The 23,698-nt window shown below is 35.2% G+C and overlaps 1 protein-coding gene across 1 annotated transcript in view; it reads right to left on the bottom strand.

The window, feature by feature from the left end:
* RSRC1 (arginine and serine rich coiled-coil 1) overlaps positions 1-23,698 on the bottom strand; it is a 332,002-nt gene that overhangs the window by 128,964 nt on the left and 179,340 nt on the right. The window contains exon 6 of the mRNA XM_045851312.1: positions 6,031-6,082. Within this exon, the coding sequence (XP_045707268.1) occupies positions 6,031-6,082 (52 nt within the window). The remainder of the gene's footprint in view (positions 1-6,030; positions 6,083-23,698) is intronic.

Below are 23,698 nucleotides of genomic sequence, written 5' to 3'. Positions count from 1 at the left end.
GTATGTACTTGGCGATATTTTCTATCACCCTTCTTTCTGCCCAATATAACTCACAGACTTAATGTACGAACACAAATAGCTCAAGGGTCAGAAATCACCAGGTTTGAGTCCTGGTTCTGCCACTTATTAGCTGTGCGATCTTTTACAAGTCATTTACACTTTCAGGATATTTGTAAAATGATGCTCATTAGCTCTCCATGCAGTGATGTGAGTAAAATGATAAAAAAGATTTATGGAAGAAATCCTTTAAAAACTATACAGCACAATACAAAGTGTTGTAGACATAGTTCAGAAAATAAAATATTATAGATTTTAAGATAAAGGTGATTTACCATACATGCACCAAAAAAATCTACTTTTTCTTGTAACAATAGAGATACAATTTTAAAGGTTGCATGTCAGTAATTTTATTAAAAGTAAAATATTAAGGATAGTTTAGAGAAAATTATACCTTGAAACCGTGTTCTAAAAAGTGTCCTCTTTTCATGCTAATAAAAATATTTCTGTTTGAGAAAAATCACTCCTCTAAATTCTTCTTCTAACCCATGAACATACTTGGCATAAGATAATGTGTTTTTGTGGAAAACCAAAATCATGTACGGAAAGGTGCTAAAAAGTCAAACAACATTGAAAGCAAAAGTGATGGAGACAAGTCTTTAAGTAAACTTATTATTCCTTCTTCCTCCTTTGTGATAATCATGTTTTATTAAATCTTCTGTCATACACTACCTTAAAATTTAAGATTAAAAAGTCATATTACTGTCATTTATCTTTTTGAAGCCAGAAAAATTTTTCATACATTTATTTTCAAATCCATCAAACAGTGGTTACAATGAGCACACGAGCGTTTAAAGGTTTAATTTTCAATTACCCAGGTCATTTGTTTCTCCACAATGACTTATTCACCAAAGATTAATAGCTGGGGTTTTATTTGGTAGAGTTCTGCTTATTAGAGGTGCTGTGTTGCTGGGAAAGATTTAAAGTTTTAGATATGATTCTTGACCTTCAGAAGTTTATCATTTCATTGGGAAAATAAGTCCAGCACTCATGAAACAACTGAATGTTAATATCAGCAGCATGTGCGTAAACAGTAGCATGAAGAGTACGCACAGACAAGTACAAAAGGAATTCAAGGAGAGAAAGATCGTGTGCTGCAATGGTCAGGAAAATCACATGGAAATTTTATTTGAGATGCATCCTGAGTGTTTGAAGAGAGAGGGAAAGAGAATGGGAGGAAGACATTTCTAGAAGCAATAAAATCCTGAGCAAAGAGTCCCAGGTAGAAACAGACAGGACTAACTCAAATAATAATGCGGAAAAGTACAGAAATTAACTCTAAGAAATAAAGATAGCAGTCTGTCAATCCACCATATAGAACACTGGAACCTTAAGCATAGAAGTATAAAATTGATTTTGTAAGCAACTGAGAGCCAATGGATAATATTTCCTTTTTATCGAATATACTGGGGTGACACTAGTTAACAAAATTATGCAGGTTTCAGGTCCACGACCCCAGAACACATCATCTGTGCACTGTACCATCTGCTCACCACCCCAAGTGGAGTCTCTGTCCATCACAATCTATCCCCTCATACCCCCTCCTCTGCCTCCTCCAGCCCCCTTCCCCTCGCAAATCACCACACCATTGTCCACATCCATGACCTGAGAGTCAATGAATGATTCTGAGGAAAGAGGTGGTATGTCCAAATAGTGGCTGAGAAAGAATCATCTAGCGGTGGTATTCACAAAAAACAATATGAAGTAAGCAATATTCTGGTGGCTGCCATTTCCACCAAATGGGTTGAGACCAGGCACTTTATATATTAAAACATTATAATATATATCTTTACAACAACCCTATAAGGTAATTATTTACCTTCCCCCATACAGATGAGGATATTTTAGCAGAGAAGTCCCTAATCCTACTTTCAAACAGGTAACTTAAATGTGTGACATGGTCAAGTTGAGACATTAGGGACTGTACTCATATGGCTGATGAGAAAGTAATGTGGTTTAGTTGCTGTGGAAAAGTTTGGTGGTTTCTCCAAAAATTAAACATAGAATTACCAAATAATCCCACAAATACAACCCTAGGAATATATCCCCCAAATTACAAACAGGTACTCAAAAAAAGTACATGTTCATAGCAATGCTACTCACAATAACCAGTGGGTGGAAATTACCCATATTTTCATCAATACGTAAATGAATAAACAAACGTTACATATAAACACAATGGAGTATCACTCAGCCGTCAACAGAAATAGAGCACTAACACCTGCTACAACATGGCTAAATCTCCAAAACATTACACTAAGTGAAAGAAGGCAAACACACAAGGTCATATGCCGTAGATTCCATTTATATAAAGTACCCAGAACAGATACATTCATAGAGAAAAAGGGCCAACTGGTGGTCACTGGGAGCTGGGAGAAGGGGAGTGGAGAGAAAACTACTCAATAATAAGAGGTTTTATTTTGGAACAATGCAAATGTTTTAGAACTAGAAAGAGGTGGTGGTTCTAAAGCACTGCAAATGTATTTAATGCCACTTTAAATGCACAGATAAAATACATACACAATTGTCCACATTAAACAATTATGATTTATTTTTTATTATGTAAATTTTACCTCAATAAATTACTTTTTAAAAAATAGAGAACTATAGTAAACCAGAAGATATATACTTCTGTCATGCCCCTTTTACAAAATCCTGTTTGGGCTAACCAAGTTGCTCAAGGTCACAGAGTAGGAGTACGTGGGAAGCAGCTTTAGAACCCTTCCGCTATTCACTGCCATCTCTCTGGAGAAGAACCGAAGCATGAGACCAATTGGGAGGTAATGGATTAGCCTTTGGGTGAAAAGTTGGGTGTCTGGACTAAGGAGATGGTAGTGGAAAAGATAATAAAGGAATAAAGATAAAAATATTCAAAATAAGAGTCTACACAGATTGACTGACTGACTGACTATACAGAAGTCAGAAAAATTGCAAGGTCTGGAATCTTAAATAGGAAAATGATAAAAGTATTTTTTAAAAGGAAAGGAAGAAATCATGGAAGAAACAGTTTGTAACTGTATTTAGTTGGTATCATAGAATAAATCATTAGCTGAGTTTACAACTTAGATTCACTTTAAAAAATGTATACAATTTTGCAACCTTCTGTGTCCTACTGCATTTTGAAGATTTAAAAAGCAACCTTAGATATAACCTTAACTGTTAAACAAGAGACATAAAATTTGGTTTCTATTGCAATTTGGCAATGAACCTAAAAAAGTCTATCTAAATCTGAAGATTTAGCATAACAAAGTATAAAGTTTAGTGCGTATAAAATATAATTACAAATACAATAAAATCTGATTTCAAATTCATGTTTGGTACAATATGCATAATACCCTACAGTTATATTTTGCTTAATGTTATTTTATTCTCTCAAAATCATGTAACTACTAATTGTTGCCAAATGATCTACAAATATATTTTACTTCCAAAGCAGTAATATTATTAACATTCACTAATAAATCAATAACAATGCAATGGTTATATATAAAACTTTCTTCTGGGACTCACGGTTAGCGTAAAAGGCTAAGCCTAATCAGCAGGATTCTATACATGAACCCTGCAGACCAGCACACAGCCTTAAGTCTTTCCCTGTACCCAAGAATCCAGCTTATAGCCTTAAGTCTTTCCCTGTATCCAGTTCAAGGGCCCAAAGTCAAAAGTGTTTTCCTTAGGAACTCAAGTAAACTCCAGTATGACAGAATGGGGACTTCCAAACCTTCCTATCCATCCACCTACATCTTAGGACTAGGCAAGACTTTAACTGCGTGCCTTGCCAGACTGAGCTCCAGTTCCTTCTGTATTTGTTTACTTTTAATAATACAATGAACACCTTGAATTCATCACTGACACAGATCTGGAACTCTGACAATAAGTTCTATATTTGCTTATATGCTTCTCCCCTATCCATTCATCTGCTTCCCCTCTCCAGGCCACAAGTTCTCATTAGAGGCAGTACTGAATATTTTTCAAAAGGGTATAATATATTATATCATATTATAAAGCAATATATGGAACTGGCATCAAAAAGAAAGTGGTAAAAATGGTTATTTAAATAGTGGCAATGAGAAGCAGCACAGTTCTTTTGTAGAACAATTTAGCAAAAATGTATAAAAAGCCACTCTAAAGATTAATACCCTCTAACCACATAAACTCATTCTATAGCAACCAATCCCAAGAAAATAATCTAAATTAAGAAAACCACATTTTTTAATAGGATGCACATCATAGTGTTAGAGATAAAAGGGGAAAGCTGGAGGAAACATATTCAATAAGAAGAAATTAATAAATAATGCTACAAGCCAATACACATTTTTTAATTTGAAAACTGTCATAGTATTTTGAAAATTTCTCAAATACACAGAACCTAGCTCTTTATCCTTAACAGATTTTACAGTGTAAAAGTTTTAAAACTGAGGGATGACAACTGGGACTGACAGAAACGAGTCACACGTTGTGAGGTCGGGACTGCCAGGTTTGTTTTATAATGTGCTTCAAAATCATAGTAAAAGACTGAGAAATAAAAGAAAATGTATAAAACTATGAAAATTTCTTATAGTTATATTGATGGAAACCAATATTTTCTGACCGATAAGCACCATAAATATTTTCCTTTAAAATATGATTGTCAATACTCAAATTCTGAACTAAAAAATATATTTCAAAGCAAAATAGTGCCACTAAAGAATGAATGTAGATTATGTAAATGATAATCACACTGACTAGCCTTATCCTATAGTATAAAACACTGTAACAAAATTTTAATGTGTCGTGTTTTCTACATTACTAAAAGATAAAATGCATAAAATGTAGGTGACATTTAAAGTAATAGGCAGGGGTATAGAGACTCTGGCAAAATAGTTACAAATTTTTAGCCCTTTATAGTAAGGAATTTCTGTAAGTGATTTATGAAGCTAGTATATCATTTATACTGGTGTTCCCAATCTTTAGTCTGTGGACATTTTGAGTCAGAATGCAAGGAGCAAATGTAAGAAATCCTTAAATCATGTGCACATATATATTTTCTCAATCAAGTAATACAAAAAAATACAACCACTGTCATTTGGTAGTATGAAATTACTTTTGATGGTATAACAAAATTCTTATTTTATAATTGGAAATTATGACCTGTTTACAGGCCTTTAAAAAGTATAATTTCTAAAAATATGTACTACTCTGGTGACATTATCCTAACCCTACCTCACACCTGATCTTGCCAACTTACTACTTGAATATAAGTTACATACGTTTTTGAAGAGCACATTAAGGTTCAAAGTAAAAATCAGTACTTAGAAAAGATGACATGGATTTATATTTTTATTGTTTTTATCTTTGTATTTTTAAAAAGGTAAAGTATTTAATGTCTACAGGAATCTGGGTATATGTCTAAAATCAAAGTCATAGCATTATTGCATCACTGAGAAATAAAACCAATAGACAGCATTTTAAGGTTAGGTGGTATCCAGAACAAAAGGACCAATGAATTCATTGGAGGAATTAAAGAACAGTATTTACCTTGCTTCCTTCAGCTCAATGAAAACCTCAACTTAAAGCTCATTATCTTATACTAATTCGGAATAGATCACAGACTTAAATCTAAAAAATGTAAGACTATAAAACATTTAGAGAAAAATGCAGGAGAAAGTCTTCATGATATGAGATTAGGGAAAAACATTCTTAACTATGTCAGCAAAAGTACCATCCATAAAAGATAAAGATCAATAAATTGGACTTCATCAAAATTAAAACCAAAATGAAGTCAACTTCATAAACAGAAAAGACAAAGAGTGACCTTTTAGTACTATACTGCAACAATAAATAGTTAAAATAAAATATGACTGTATATATAATCTAGATCTCATAAATTTGTGAGGATATAAGAAAAGAGGTGTTTTTCTTTTTGACCCACTTGTAACCATACTAGGATTTATTTCAAACTTTTTCATTTAAATAAAGTTAATTATCAATACTTACCAGCAGCTTCGAGAACCAACTGTAGTCTGGCTTTGGCCTGTTCAGCTGGTGGCTAAAAATCAACCATAAAAGACATTTACAGATCAGTTTTAATAGATGGATCTTTAAATTAATGCATTGTTATGTGAATATCAGAGAATTGAGAGAACTTTATCATAATCAATATTAACATCTATTCACATTTTAACAAAATTCCATCACAGCAGCTCTACCAATCTGCTCTCTCACCTCAGTAACTGAATCACACTTTTCATTAATATGGTAAGAAATGTTTTCATTTTTTTACTGGACAAGGTTTTGTTTACTCTCCAAACATTGTACCAAACAGCAATAGCCTAAATAACTGCAACCTGATGAGGCAAAACCCACACATTTAACAACATATTCTCAATATGTTATCTCTTTGCATATGAGAATATGTGAAGTGACCAATTAGAATTTAAATAGCAATTTGAAGTCCAATACTTCAGGCAAGACATATCCTAAAACCAAATTATTTTGTTTTCTTAACTGCACTGGAAAGGAGCAACTGTGACGAAGACAGGACACAATGTGAGTTAATATGCTTTGCATTCCTACTAACAATCCTAAAATTGTTCTCTCGATAAATTGATTCAATAGTTGATAGTGCTGAAACTGAACTGCTTTCCTACCAGTGACCTTGTTCTGAGATTTTTGGATAATGTGTTGATAGAATTCAAATGATAACATGAATTGTATCAAGGCTATAATTTTATGAAAGACCTGTTAAAAATTGTTTTCAATATTATACATCTGCACAACACATTTGTAAAAATGTCCACAAGTGACTAAACAACCTCATATTTATATACGAAATCATCATTTGAAAATTAACATCTAACAAAATATATTAGAATATTTCACTATTTGTGAAAAAACAGCTTAAATGAAAAGAATTAAATAATTGGATACAGAAAGACATTCTCAGAAAAGTTTAAGAATTTGAATAGCGTTCTTGAATAAACTGCAGGAAACAGGATGGGAGAGTGACAGATGACATGGGAGGGAAGAAAGGGAGAGCCGTTTATATCACAGAACAGGGGTTAACAAACTGTAACCCCAGAACAGGGGCTATTTTATGAATAAATTCTATTGGAACACAGCCATGCCCATTGCTTATATGTTGTCTATAGTCGCTTTTGTGCTCAAGTCAACAACAGCAGAGTCAACTATTTGTGCAGGAAACTTATGCCGGCAAAGCCTAAAATATTTGCCATGTGGACCTTTAAGAAAAGTTTACTGACCGGAGCCATAGAAGATGGAGAGACTTAGAAGAATTTGAACAGTAGGGTGATGAGATGACCTCTGTACCATGATACATCATTCTAGCAATACCCTTGAGGATGAACTGAAAGAGATGTGATTGGAGGCAAGGGGTACAGTTAGGGAGCAACTGAAGAATTCCAGGCCAGAGACAATGAAGGCCTGAGGTGGAGCAGTAGCAGTAAGGTTGGACAGGAAGAACTAGATTTGAGAAATAGTAATTGGTACCAAACCAATTACTATTGTTTGCATATGAGAGAAGGAGGAGCTGACAAACAAAAGAAGTACTTTATGTCATGCCTGTAGAGAAAGTCTGTGTAAGTGTGCTTTATAAAGTATTGAAAATATGTGACATCAAATAAAAATATCAATAGAAGACTGTGACATCTACTAAATATAATTTCTCTAGCAGTTATAAACTAAACTGCCTGTAGGGGCCAAAGAGTTAATATAAACATCTGTGGTGATAAAAGACAAATGGCACTTGACATCAGTATCAGGGAGCATGGAGACTGTGGAGAACTCTGGAGCACATGGCCCGGCCAAAGGAAGCAGCTGATACTTGGCACCAACAATGCCAAGGAGTCACGCAGAGATGCAACTCTGAGGTTACATGATTGCTTGATTTTTCATGAGATCTTTTTTTAAAAAATAAAGATTTTATTTATTTATTTTTAGAAAGAGGGAAAGGAAGGGAGAAAGAGAGAGAGAAACATCAATGTATGGTTGCCTCCTGCACACCTTCTACTGGGGACCTGGCCCGGGAATGTGCCCTGACAGGGAATCGAACTGGCGACCCTTTGGTTCGCAGCCCGCACTCAGCCTACTGAGCCACACCAGCCAGGGAGACTTTAAGTCACCATGAAGACCAATGCCGTGTGGAACAAACACTATTTCTAAGAAACAGGTTCAATCCCAAGACAGTTTGTGACCTCTGCATCTACATATTACGCACAACTGAAACATGATACTTTGTGCAGTATAACATAAGTAGAAAGGCATGAAGAAAATGACATTCTTACAAGCAGGTCCCAAACATGCTAAAACTTATGAAGTATAATTTCAGAGTGTCCTAGTAAGCAGTGTCCTTTAAAAGAAAAATGATAGGCACTCTATTGGTTAACACATTTCATGGGAAAGTATTATGTATTTCATAAGGAAAGACTTTTAATAATTAAGAAATATTGAAGACATAGAAAAATATGTCAGACACCATGAATTTTCTTTTGTTGAGGGCTAGATTTTTTTTTTATTTCCATAAATAGTGTTGATCTTCGTTCTGGGACACAGTTAAGTCACTTGGAAGCAGTGTGAGCCTTTCCATTCCTACTTTGTTAGGCAGGACCAGAACAGTGCTAAGTCTGTAGTTAGTTTTCTCCACTCCCAACACTACATTTTTAGTGCTTGACAGGAAGCACCATGATATATGAAATTTTCTAGTTCATTGGGAACAGGCACTGTTTGCCACTCTGTCTGAGCGACAAGCAATGACCCCTCCCATTACATCAGGTGGTTCTTTTCCAAGCTGCGGATCATGTTTCCTCACACACGTGTACTGAAGAACAGGCTGCTGGATACACGACGGGGGCGCACTGCAGACCTCCTGTAGCTCACCGCTCTCTGGGACACTGCCCTGTGAACTTCAGACGCATGGCCTCCCTGGTCTCGCAGCTCCATGTTCTCAACCCAAAGAGACCCCCAGGCTCTGCCTGTGTTCTCCCTACCTGTGGCGTGACCTGGAAACTTTCTCCAGGGCTTAAGCCGGAAGGCCTCACCTCATTTTTTTCTAATTTCTCAGGAATCACTGCTCTTCATGCTTGATGTCCATTGTCTTGAGAGCCGTTTTTTTTTTTTTTCAAATAATTTGTCCATTTTTGGGGGGTTGTTTCAGGTGGACGAGTAACTCTGATCCCTATAAATTCACCTTCAGTGGGACTGGAAGTCTATTATTTCTCTTAAGAGCAAAACAATATCATGAGGTAAGTTACTTGCCCACAGTCACATAGCCATTTTCTAATGTGTGCTAATAGAAGTGCATCATCTATACAAATAAACGTCTAAATTCCCTGTGTCTGGACAACTTCAATGTCCATTTTCTGACTAATTTCTATGTTCTTCCAAAGCTCAACTCAAGATGCATCACCTCCTGAAAATTGTATCAGTTTCAGTTTATTTTCTCCCTAACTCCTTCATGATGGTTACAATTCTCTGCTCTATGTTCTTATAATGCCCCGAGCTTACATGTATCAGTACTTCCTCAGTATAATTACTCATTTTGTTGTCTGTATTTCCTTCTTTTGAAGACTATCAGCTGCTTGAAGGCAAGTGTCTTATATCATTAGCACCCAGATCAGTGTCGAGAAAACAGTGAATGCTCGGTAGTATTATTTAAAATAAACTTCTATATAAATTTTAAAATGCTCATAAGTATTATATGTAAATTAATTTTGACACTAATTTCACTAAATTCTATCTGTAAGAAAGAATTTACCTAATTCAAATAGATGGATGTTTGAGAGAATAACAACGGTAATGGGAAAATTACGCCAAATAGTAATAATGAAACACATAATCTGATATAATATTTTTAAAGTATATTTTAATGATTATGCCATTATAGTTGTCCCAATTTTCCCCTCTTTGCACCCCTCTGCCTACTAACCCCTTTCCCTCCAGCAATACCCACCTTAGTTCATGTCCATGGGTTGTGCATATAAATTCTTTGGCTTTTCCATTTCCTATACTGTTCTTAACCTCCTCCTGTCTATTTTGTACCTACCTACAATTATGCTTCTTATTCCCTATATCCTCCTAATATACCTAATCCTCCATTGTCCTCCATCCCCTTCCCAGCTGACAAACCCACAAATGATCTCCATTTTTATTATCTGTTCATGATCTAGTTGTTTCCTTATTTTTTTTTTTAGATTCGGTTGTTGATACTTGTAAGTTTGTTGTGCTTTTACTACTCATAAGTTTCACTTGTTTTTCTTAAATAAGTCCCTTTAACCTTTCATGTAATTAATTGCTTAGTGGTGAAGAACTCCTGCAGCTTTACCTTGTCTGGGAGGCACTTTATCTGCCCTTCCATTCTAAATGATAGCTTTGCTGCAGAGTAATCTAGGTTGTAGGTCCTTGCTCTTCATCACTTTGAATACCTCTTACCAGTCCCTTCTTGCCTGCAAGGTTTAATTTGAAAAATCAGCTGATAGCCTTATGGGAACTCCTTTGTACATAACTCTCTGCTTTTCTCTTGCTGCTTTTAAATTTAAGATCTTGGGTAATGTAATTATCGTGTGTCTTGGTGTGGTCTTCTTTGGGTCCAACTTGTTTGAGACTCTCTGTGCTTCCTGGACTTGTATGTCTATTTCCTTTGCCAATTAGGGAAGTTTTCTTTCATTATTTTTTCAAATAAGTTTTCAATTTCTTGCTCTTCTTCTCCTTCTGGCATCTCTATGATTCGGATGTTGGCGCTTTTGGAGATGTCCCAAAGTTTTCTTATATTCTCTTCATTTTTTTTTGAATTCTTATTTCTTTATTCTGTTCTGGTTGAATGTTTATTTTTTCCTTGTGTTCCAAATCATTGATTTGAACCCGGGCTTCCTTCCCTTCACTTTGGTTCCCTGTGGATTTTTCTTTATTTCACTTCGTGTAGCCTTCATTTCTTCCCTTATGCTTTGGCCATATTCAATGGGTTCTCTGAGTATCCTTATCACCAGTGTTTTGAACTCTACATCTGACAGGTTGGCTATCTCCATTTTGTTTAGTTCTTTTCCTGGAGTTTTATTCTGTTTTTTTTTTTCCCCCACTTGGGCCATATTTCTTTGTTTCCTCAATTTGGCAGCCTCCTTGTGTTTGTGTCTGTGTATTAGGTACAGCTGCTTTGACTCCCTGTCTTAGTGTACCTGTTAAGTTGGAGCCTTAGGTATTTGCCAGGGTGAGTCAATCCACTTCACCACTTTGTGGCTCTGTATGTGGGGAAAGGTCGGAGAGGGGACAATGCTGCTGCCTGGCTGCTGGAGGTTTGCTCAGCAGTCATCCCATTCCCAGTCGCTTCACCCACTCACATATGCGACGGGCACCCTTCTAGCTGTTACTCTGGTGGTGGTTCCCACAGTGGGTGAGTTTATGTATGTTCTAGGATGTGTGGGCCTTTTAAACAGTCTCTCCTGAGAGACTAGCAAGTTTCTTCCACTACCCCAACCCTCGTGTTTACAACCAGAAGTTATGAGACTTTATTTTCCTGGTGTTGGAACCCTGGGCTGCACAATCTGGCCTGGGGCTAGGATCGCCTGCTCCCAAGGTATCCCTCCTTGTTTTTATCCACCACACATGGTGGATAAACATGGGACCATCCATTCCACTGGTCACTGTTTCGCTTCAACCATACTCATCCTCTCCATCCATCCTATCCATTTGGATGAACATGGCTTCTTTAAAACCTTGGTTGTCGGACTTCCACACATTTTGACTGGCAGTTCTGGCTGTTTTTTGCTTTGAGGTTAGTTGTAATCGTTCTTATGGTTATGCAAGGAGTCACAGTATGTCTACCTATGCCTCCATCTTGACCGGTCTGATATAATATTTTTTACCCAACCCATTTGATTATAGGATGGCAATTCTTAAAATGATCACATGAGCTCCAAAAATGTATATGACAAATTTATGTGCCCTATCTCTCCCAGACTGCATGACAGACATTCCCATGGAAGAGCATAAGCCACCTGGGGGGAAAAAAAACCTTTTTAGAAAAAATACAATAGCTATTATTCATTGTATGCTCTAATGTTCCAGATGCTGTGCTAAGCACTTTACATACATTTCATTTGACAAAATTCTCATAACAGTCCTGACAAGGCAGGCATTCTTAATGCTATCTTTTACATGAAAAATAAATTACCTAAAATCACAAAAATTTTAAGGTTGCAGAGCTTGAATTTTAATCCAGAGGACAAAATCTTTGTTCTTAAACACTATACTGCCTCACAGATTGAGCTACATTTTGTTTATTAACTTTCATGGGGGCAGGGAGAGTCAAATTAGTTTTGATTGCCAGAAAAGATTATACAAAGTTAAAGCTAAATTTTCTTTAGTCTTTTTGATGTGACCATTAATGACCTTAAAGGTTGTGAGTGCCATCTTAAAAGCTCATTTTAATCAAGCTTCTTCAGATGAGTAACTTTAAAATATTAAACATATTCGCAGTATAGGTACTATGCCATCTCCTTTAAAGTAAAATGCAATCTCACTATGACAGAAACACATATCAACAGCTTATCATATTTCTGGCTACATTTCATTTTAACAGTTACTATAATTCTATCTCTTAGGATCAAGGTCTAAGCTAGAAATATTACAAGTAGCTCAAAAGTAGATTTATCTTGCCTCTAGAACTTAGTACAAAGTTGGTTTAAATAAAGGCTAAAAAAAGAGAATTAAACCTACAACATATATTCCATTCTCAATAGCAAATTCCTCTTATTGAGTTTTAGCAAACATTTTCTCTAAAGAGCCTAGGGGGTTTGGAAAAAGTTAATATAGTAGCTATTTTATTATAAGCCAGAAAAAAGATGCCATTTTATAGATGTCTTTTATAGATGAGAAAGTTAAAGAGGTGAATCTGAACCCAGGGTTATAACATCCTTTAGAACTGTTTAAGAAACCCATATTCAGAAAAAGATGCCATTTTATAGATATCTTTATAGATGAGAAAGTTAAAGAGGTGAATCTGAACCCAGGGTTATGACATCCTTTCCAACTGTTTAAGAAACCCATATTCATGACCCTGTTAAATGATGCTGCTCCACAAACACACAGCCACACTTCTTTGTTTACAAACTGTCTGTGGCAGCGAGCAGCAGGGCTGAGTAGTTGTGGTTGACTATGTATGCTCACAAAGCCTAAAATATTTATATGGCTCTTTATAGAAAAGCCTAGCCCCCAACCTAGATTCTCTTCCACTTATCTTTGTTATCCTATATATAGCTGCTCAAGTTATCTTCACAAATCAAAGTTCAAATTAAGTTGCTGCTTAAAAAATGCCTCAGTGACTCTCCATTGCTTACAGAGTTAAGCACACACTTATTGCTTAATTTTCAGTACCATCAAAATCCTAAGCTAGTCTTCCATCCTTATTTGTCAACCATGTCTGTACTCATATGCAACATTTCAGCAGCACGTGGCCTCTCACTTTCTCAACTACTTCCTGTAAAACCACCTTCTTGGAATTTCCTTTTCACCAGTTATCCTTAGTTGTAGAAATGCTGACATGCCACCATCTTTGTCCAGCCCCACCTAGTTGGATGGATACAGTGTGGACTATTTCACAGGTCATACGACACTAAAAATCTTTGTGAAAATGCTACAGACTACTTCTCTATTCTTGGAAAATGGGAGCCCTCTCCCTTCCTTAGTTTCCTTCAGTTCTAGTCCCGGCTATGAAACCTCACTATTTTAGCCATCCTGAAAGAGAATTTAGGAAGAAGGCTTCAATTCGGAAAGGAAGTAGCTTTATGAAAGCTAGGTAGATGGAGTAGAAATTCCCTCTCCTCTGTGGAACCAAGGTAGGCAGGGAGACAGGAAGAGGAGTTTGGTTATTTTAAGGCAAGTTTAGAAGCATAAAACAAACAAAAATGGAAGAAACAGCAAACTCAAACTACCATTTATTTGTGATGACTACATAATTATGCCACTAGCTAGAAATGTTTTCTTAAGGCACCCCTGTAAGAACTTTTTTTTTTTTTTGACAGCTAAACCAAAAGATTCTCCCACAGAAGTAGGAAATGAGGGCTTTTTACATGCATCAGTTACTTGTATGGTAGGCCTCTCAGAAATTCTAAAATAATCCCATGTGAAACAAGTTATTTTTACCAATACTTCTACACATGGCACTGAGGTTAGAGTAAAATTAGACTCAATAATACAGTTGTTTACATTTTGAAAGGTCAAATAATTTTAGTTTCCTAATTTTTTTCTAACATGAAAGAGTATGTGGTGACATATAAGGATAAACATTTATACAGTCTTAAACTCTGTTTTAGCATATTCTTTCTTTTAACATCTTTACAGCCATGTACTTTTGCTACCACAATTTTAAGTATTGGCATATCTTTTAGTCCATAAATATTAACATTTCAGGATGGCCTATAAAACATTATTTTAAACTATTACATAAATGTCTTTCCTGATCTTTTTAGAATTCAGTTTAAAATAATACCTCCTATTTTTAAAATCTTTTGTAGCATTACAACAGCTATTTCTAAGAAACTTATTCCCTGTGACTACTTTTCTTTCTGCTTTTTGACTTTGTCTCTCTCCCTTTGTGTCATCTCAAGACTGCTGAGAAGGGAATGGTGTTCTCTGCAATACCATTTATGTGGAATGGTCTACTTATTTCTTTTTGCTTTATAGACTTCACACAAGTTTTTCAATGTCTTGACAAAAACGTTTCTGTTTTATTCCAAGTTATAATTTCTATGTTTGAATGCACTGACTTTACTTTTGCCTCTAACAGATCTTCTAAATTACTCTTTTTGAAGTATTTTCCCCACTAAAGGACAATACTAGAAAGTTTTTTAAAACATGGTGTTTTTCCCCTCTCCAAAAATCCCTTTAAATATGCAGTTGTCTGAACCACTGTTTTCAAAATGGGCAATGATGCAGATAAACCCACAAAAAGTCAAGTAGTTATGTTACTTATTTGTTCCCATAAACAAGTTGTAGGACATTATTCATTTGATTTGAATGGTCTGATTTGAAAATGTCTTTGAGAGAAATTTTCTAGATGAAATATTTGCAATCAGGATATGTTTCACACACACCCAACAGGTACACAGAGATGAAAGCAAAAGGCAAGTATCAGAACACCTGTATTCTAGTCCTGACTTTGTAGCCTCAATGGCTTTCGTTTTCTCATCCATGAAAGCGTGCTCATGACAATATATTTGAAAAATGGAAGAGTATGCCCAGTACAAGAATTGTTAAATGAATTATGGTCCAACCCCATGATAGAAGCAGCATGATAGTAAATTTTTCAAATGTTTTAAAGAAATGAATAACATGGAGAAATGCTAAAATAACATTTTTAGAAGGCTACAAAACTGTATATGTTAAATAATCCAGATTTGTAAAATATAATAAAATGCATATTCTAGAAAGAACTTGAAAATATATAGCCAAATCATAACAATTTCTATTTTTCTTCTCTATCCTTAATTCTACCTATGTTTTCCAAGTAGGATGCCATTGGATGGACCAGGGAAACTGGGTATTATGAGAAAAAAAATTCTTTAAAGGTAAATTAAAAATTTTGAAGACTGTTAACTTTTTTATAGTTCATGGTAAAATATATTTATGTCACTTGAAAGTAATTTGAAAAATGTGAAAAGAGCCATAAATGTAGTCATATTCTTTGGGAAAATATTTGTCAACTTTGGGACTTTGAGGAAAATATTTAAAATATGAAAGAGCTATGATCATTCAGGCATTTCAGATATTTTCTTTTAAAAGGTGAAGACCAGGAAATAAATGAAAATCCAACAATAAAGAACAAGTTAGTTAAATCCACTTAATGAGATACGGTACATTTATTAAAAATAATTAACAATATTAAAAATTGAAAGTATGTAAAAACTGCCTACCAACCAGAAAATGGCATTGTACATATTAAGTACATTAAACTATTCATACCCTTTGACATGCCATTTCATTTCAAGAATCTAGTTTAGAGTCTGAATCATTCAGAATTAAAGAAGAGATAGCTTCTTGGACAAGCAAAACCTAAAAAGTGTCATCACCATTAAGCCAGCTTTACAAGAAATGTTAAAGGGTATTCTTTAAGCAGAAAAGCAAAGCCCATAACCAGAAATAAGAAAACATGAGAAAGAAAAAAATCTCACATAAAATGCCAGAGTCCAGCACAAATACCTTCTTTTTATTACAAAATTATAAGCATGTAACTCTGTAACATAACAATATCACACTGTACAAAAGTACACCATATGACATTTTAGGTGAAATTTCAAATTAAAACTATAAATTACTACACCCATATTATTATTACTCAGGCAGGCCTTGCTTCTGCCAGACCCTGTATTTAACAAAAACAGTACATCAGACATTTAAAATGCTACTCTTTAAAGTACGTAATTTTCTAACCACTTTGCTGTGCTTCTGAAACTAATACAGAATATTAAATATAAACTATAATTGATAAATTTAAATAAAAAGAAAAAGTAACTGGACTCAAATTAGTTAGAAGATACACAACACAAAAAGATTAAAACATGACATCATTAACACATAGCATAAAGGGTAGAGTAAAAATGTGGTCCTTACAGATTATATTCAGAACCAAAGGAAGAAATGAAGCTCATTGAGAATAGTAAATATGTGAGCAAATATAAGAGATGTATTTTATTTTTTCTCTTAATTTTTTAAGACATATACTTGCTAAAAGCAAAGTATATCCCCTACCACTGTATTGTTTATAATTTATATAGATGTAATATGCATGATAGTAATAATACAAAAGGGGGGAAATGAAGATAAAATTAGTACAAATGGAAGCAAACTAGCATATTTCATTGGAAGTAAATCTGTATTAATTTGAAGTATTATAGATTGTGATAAAGATGCGTATTGTAGCCCCTACAGAAAGTCCTAAAAAAGTTTCTACAATGTCCCTGAAAATGTCTATAGTCAGAATATCGCTTGAATACAACAGTATAAATATATACTGTTTAAAACAGACTAGAAAGAAGTACAACAAAATGGTAATAACTCAAAACAGTAGCATTATAAGTGAGTTTTCCCTTTTCTTTATTGTTTCTGGATTGTGTATGAAGAGATAATGTATTTTTAAATAATATATTCTAATGAAATGTAAACCATGCAAAATATACTGTAATAAATATATCAAAAGCTCAGGAGATACTGAAGACATTTTAAATATGTACGCACAGGCACCAGGGAGTCTATGAAATAACCTCCTGATATAATATGCACTTCAGTTGTCCTGGACAGATAATCTACAACTTTCATCAGATTCCCAGAGTGATCTAGGTGTCCAAAAAAGTTAAGAACTAGTTTTCTAAAGTATTAATACATGGTTTGTCAAATCCTATTAATTTGGAGCGTGGCTTCCAATGCACCCTTACCTAATTATTGACTTTTGAAATGATGACTCACTTATTTAAGTTAGTTCATAACTCTTGAATTTCTCTTATTCTTATTTTAGAGGCTCAGCTCTGGGTGACAGGAAGAGATAGGGTAAGGAAAATGATAGGGTAAGGACTGCAAAGGCAGAGACAATAGCAAGATGACTCTATGAATTGGAAATCCCCTACTCACAAAGAAAGGTACTCAGTATGTAATTTTTGCTATTATTTTTCACATAAGTCTTCAGGATAGAACCTACTGAACTTATGATTTTTGTGTTCTCCCCACTTTTTTATTGCTTTTTAAAAATTAAATTTATTAGGGTGAGTTTATGATTTTTAAAGATTTCTCAGGTGATCTGATAAATAGCCAGACTGCAATTTACAGCTCTGAGTTAACAGTGAAGTCCTGAGACCAATGTGGTTTGTAATCATTCCTGTACCCCTAGCACTTCAAGATTACCCAGAACAGAGGAGATTCTTAATAAACAGTTTGTTGAATACATAAATGAGTCTTCTTTTTCATAGTGTGTGAACAAAAAATAAAATCAGGCAAGGTCAAATTACCATATATTACACATAAAAACATTCAGATAAGAAAATGTCTACCTTTCTTAGGTATTAAGTTACTGGTTATATTATAAGATATGTGTTTGGAGTATTAATGCTTAAGTATCCCACGTTTCTGTACCTGACACCCTTTCTGTTCTCATTGGTCAAAGTTAAAAAGACTTCTCATTAAGATTATTTCCTAAGGTAAGCAAGTCTTATTAAGTCAGCAATACCTCTTGGGCTCTTGAGTAACTACATCAAGAAACACCTAAATTAGGAAAAACTTGTTTCCCTTTTCAAACGAGAGAAAATAATTGGTATCGAATGAAAAAACATCATTTTAGATCACTTCCAGATTCAAAGCTAATCTTTCCATGTACTTGCTTAACACATTACAATTCTTGCTACACCAGAAAAAGCCTTTTGGAGCTATGAACTTAAATATATAAATATCAGAGATTAAAAGCATAAAAGGCAACTTTAACATGATATACAGATAAGGTTAAGTGACCAAGTTTCACAGAATAGAGAACTCTTTCCTTGGTAAACCGGGAACCCATTCACCCTATTTCATCTTGAGTATGTGCAGGGTCCCAATCTTATGGGAAGATAAGGTTCAGGCAGTACATATATGCATGCTAGTAGTGAATCTTATTAGTGAATCCATTCTATTATAAAATTCATTTCAAAATTTAGAATTGTTAATAATGATAATCATGCAACAACTAAAACTAACTGCATGGAGAAGTGTCTGGAGACAGAATATATTTTTTAATGACTACAGTAGAACGCTATACTCATTTAGAAACATTACATAAAATGTGATGTTTTGGTCCATTCAATACTCCACTGACCAATGCACATTATAAGAGTAGCTGGACAGCACATACTGAAGTTGAACTGAGTTAGATCCACACATTTCAGGGCTTGCCTGGTCAGCCTTGCTGAGTGAGGGGCTATCAAAAATGTAGTGTTGGACCAAGAAGGGGCTTGGGGAAAAAGTCATTCCTCAGGGAGGAGTGAGTGATAGTAGATAAGCCGAACCTCACAACAGGGTTTTGTTAATATTATCAGATTTGTGATCGCCAAGTTCAAATTACATATCCATCACTCTAGTTTCTCTTTGACTGAGGCTCCCACCCTGGCCTGTCCTCTACCTTGGGTCTACGATTGCCCCACTTTTTATCAAGCAATTTGACGCATGCTCAGTGCCAGGATGGTTTGTGTTTGTGTCCATAATCAATTTTGGGTCCACGTGGTCTCTTAAAGTGCTTGCTTTCAGTGTAGCCTTAAGGATGCCCAACTGCTGCTGAGGAGGCCCATCCAAAAGTCAAACAGCAACAATGGCCTTACATCCATTGCTGCACTCACGTTAAATTTTCTGGCCGTTACAAAGACAAACTGATTATTATTGAAGTTATAATATGCAACTAAGACATTTTCACAAAACAATAAGTCTTCAATTTTTTGAGTTATATACTAAATTGAGGCTGTGATTTGTATGAAGGTAAATCAAAGTACTATTTGATTTAGCACTGGAAGTATTATTCTGGGCTAATGAGAAAAAAATTGCACACTCTGTTTGTATCAAGAGCAGGGCAAATAATGTCACAGCACTCCTGTACAACAGTGAGAGAATCTGCAGTAGACTGAGCAGAGGAGCCTGGTGGGTGAAGCAAGGCGTATCACATGGAACAGATTAGGGCAGTATGCTGAGACAGACCAAACTCAAAAACCCTGAGCGGCAGCATTACTTACTGTATTCACCATTTAAGCTGATGTTCTGCTAATCTTTGCATACACCAGCCTGCAACAATCAACAGCAGTGGGAGTAGAGGTAAACTAAATAAAAATTATTTTGTTAAAAAGATTTTTAAAAATTTTCAGCATTTCATTACATTTGGTTGTATTATAAATAACTAAGCCATCAAAACAATGGCTCAGTGATTAAAATAAGCTTTACCCAAATGAAAAATTAAAATAATTGCACTGGCAAACCTTAAAATCATTCAAGCAACGTATGAAACATAGAACACACGAATAAATCTGTTTATTAATAAACCAAACATTGGAAATTTAATGTAAAGTAAAATAGTGCTATCGATATTAAATTAAGATTGTTAATTTATATTAAATTGGTTAATTCTATTTTCATTGATCTTGAAACTTCATTTATTCATTTATTTAATTTTTAAAAGATGATTTATTTATTTATTTTTAGAGAGGGAAGGGAGGGGGGAGAGGGAGAGGGGGAGAGAGAGGGGGAGAGAGAGAGAGAGAGAGAGAGAGAGAGAGAGAGAGAGAGAGAGAGAGAGAGAGAGAGAGAGAGAGAGAGACATCAATGTGCGGTTACTGGGGGTCATGGCCTGCAACCCAGGCATGTTCCCTGACTGGGAATTGAACCTGCGACACTTTGGTTCGCAGCCCACGCTCAATCCACTGAGCTATGCCAGCCAGGGCTGAAACTTTATTTTTAATTTGTAATTTTAGCTAGAAAATTTGTATGAATATCTAAATTTCTTTGAGAGGTACCTAAGTGTGTAAAAATCATGTGCTCTGGAGCCTAGACTGCCTACGTCTAAATTCCAGACCTGATATTTATTTGTTGTGGGATCTTGAACAAGTCATTTAGACTATCTGTACCTCAGTTTCCTTATCTATAAAGTACAGATAATAATAGTACTGAAAAATCCTGCCACAATGTTGTATGTGGGATTAAAAAAAAAGGTAAGAGCTCTCAAGCCAGAACACCTAGATTTTCTATCTCAATTTCCCTTCTTCTGGGGTGTACTATTACAGGGTTTTATTGGCTGCCTCATAGGGTTATTGTAAAGGTTAGATGAGTTTGTGTATATATTATCTATCTATCTATCTATCTATCTATCTATCTATCCATCCATCTCCACATTCATCTAGCTAAAGTGCCTAGCACATAGGAAGAGTCCTATGTGTTACTTAACATTATCATTGTTCCTATAATTTCATTATTAATATTAGTATAATGGTGGTACAGTTACATAAATATTGTAACTATAAGGAGTTTAAATCTACTTTTACATATATACATTATGCAACATTGTGATATAGTATCAAAGTCTGTAAAGTGAGGAGGTAACAAGAATTTTTTTCTTTAAAGAGAGGAGTTCATATATTACTAAAATTTAAAAAACTATTTTTTAAAATTGTATCTCCTCTATCCTGTGTATATCTCCACCATTTGTTTTAACAAGAATGGAAACATGTTATTTCTGAGACTCTTAAGGGCAGTCGCAATCCAGCAACACAGGAAGGCTCACCAAGATTTTGGTGGCCTACTCCCACCTTAAATCACCTTTTTCTGTTTACAAAGCACTGTGGCAACTATGCATTCCCGCATGGTGGCGGCTACTGGTCTAGCAAGTGCTTGACATCAGCCAAATCCAGTGTGGTCTTATTTCTGCCAATTAAATTTAAACGTTAGATCAGTGAATGAAGTAAATAATGATGACAATGAACATTTGAAAATTTTTCAATAATGTAGCACAACTACTTAGAATAAAACGACCACCTTTTGTACAAGGGCTGTGGTACCTTTCGTACCACTAAAACACAACTGTCCAGAGATTAGTGGCTGACTTACTAAGAGAATTTTTTTTACTTGTAAGTTTCTATGAAAACTTTAAAAGTATTTAGGAAAAAAAAATGCTATCTAAATCACAAGGTATCAGGTTTGTTTTTAAAGAAGGATAAGAGTCAACATTCATTTGTATCTTGGATGAGATAGTCTTGTTATATCAAACAATTATAGGCATTTTAGGAATGAGATGGTGTACAAATCAGTATACAATATATTGATGGTACACATTCTCCGTTACAATGTCAGAACATAATACCATTCTCTTTTGCTGGGATACCTGACTAAATTCCTTCATCATTTGCTTCTGCCATACGTGATGGTTAGTTTTATTCTTGTCCAGATTCACAAGAAAATTTTTCACAGGTGAGCTTTCCTAAAAATTAGTGCTTTATGCTGCATCTTGAATAGTGGATACAATTTGGATAATAGCCAATAGATGGCACTGTTCTCACTAGGTAGCAAACACCTCATAATGGTTTCATTACAGGCACAAATTATTAAGACCAAAAATATCTGCTCAAATCTGTAAATCTGATATATTTTTTGTGATGGGGGAGTATAAAAAATGTTATATATTTTAAAATTTATACCTAGTAATTCCAGATTATGGAGATCATTTTAAGGCAAACATTTATTTATTCACCTAAAATATTTATTGAGTATATATGGTGACTAGGCAGTAGAGATACAAAAATAAGCTATTTTCTGTCTCAGATAATCATACAATAATGTGTAAGTAAAATTATTAATGGAGATACCCACAGAGGAGCATGGGAGCTCATCCTAAGGATGGCATGGACCAGTGAAAGATTTTTGCAAAAATGATGCCTGAGCTGGTCACAAAGGATTTGAGGTGGGGAAATGGGGTTGTGTGTGTGTGTGTGTGGGGGGGGGGATGGGGGTTGTTAGTACAAGGGGAAAAGCAATCCCAAGAACAAGGTAAGAAATGGTGCAGAAAGAATGAATCAGAATGTAGCAAGACAAAAACTTGGAAGAAGAGGTCAGTAGCACTCAAGTGAGTTTGCAACCTTAAGAAATTTGGACTTCTACCTTTGATATTGGGATATTCCCCCAGAGTAATGGGGAATATCACGATCAGATTTATATTTTGGAGAGATCTCTGCAGGAGCTATGTGAACCGGAATCTGAATAGGGTTGCTGGCTGGAATCGCCCATCATGGCTTTTCAGGTAGTGCAGAGAATGAGCAACGAAGCTTTACCCAGAGCAGTGGCAACCATGGGTAGAGTCCAGGAGAGTAAGTTTTGAGAAATATTAAAGGGTGTGTGTTAGCAAGAAATGGCATTTAAATACATGTAGGAGATGAGGAAGGAGGAACTAAGGGTGACAATCAAGACATTATATTTCATAGGTCCTTTTGAGATGCCACAGATAACTTTTTACTGATCCTGCAGCCTTTTAATTGCTTTTAATGTAAAGTATAAGTCTTTGCCTTCTTCTTATCCATCCAATCTTTACTCTTTGATACTGTACTTCACCCTGTACTTCAAAACCTTTATAAGAATTACCACAAAATATGCTTATTATGTTTTTATTTGTCTCTTGTACTTATGAAATTATACTGCATGAGGACAGGTCATCTCTCCTGATCTATATCACCATGCCATACCTAGCACCTGATCTGGTGTACAGTTGATGCTCAACAAATACTTGTTGAAGAAACACACATTTCTAAAGTTCTAAGCTCTACTCCCAATCTGCTTGGCTGATTACTTTCCATCAGGCTCAAACACTACGTTAGCCCCCATTCAGTAAAGCACAGCCAGAAGGGATGCTGCCTATTCCCTGAGCATACTTGAACTTTTTTCAATGAAAGCTTTTCTCTGCAGGGCAGGACAGTTCGGAGCTATTTCCAGTGTAACTGGTGTTCTCTGGTCAGGTCAGCTTGCTCCACCAGGGACAACAACTAAAATACCACTTTATAAAAAACAAGATGTTTCTCCCTTCACATTTTGAGACTTGCCAGGGTTTCTCTACCATGTCTCCTTGCATCTCCTTCTTTTCATGGATTTTAACTTATTCATATGGCATAATCTCTTC

This window comes from Phyllostomus hastatus, unplaced genomic scaffold (assembly GCF_019186645.2).
Source record: "Phyllostomus hastatus isolate PE091 unplaced genomic scaffold, TTU_PhHast_1.1 phas_contig_86, whole genome shotgun sequence".
Lineage (NCBI taxonomy): Eukaryota > Metazoa > Chordata > Mammalia > Chiroptera > Phyllostomidae > Phyllostomus > Phyllostomus hastatus.
The sequence above is the reverse complement of the archived record's forward strand: the minus strand, read 5'-3'. Positions and strand labels throughout refer to the sequence as shown.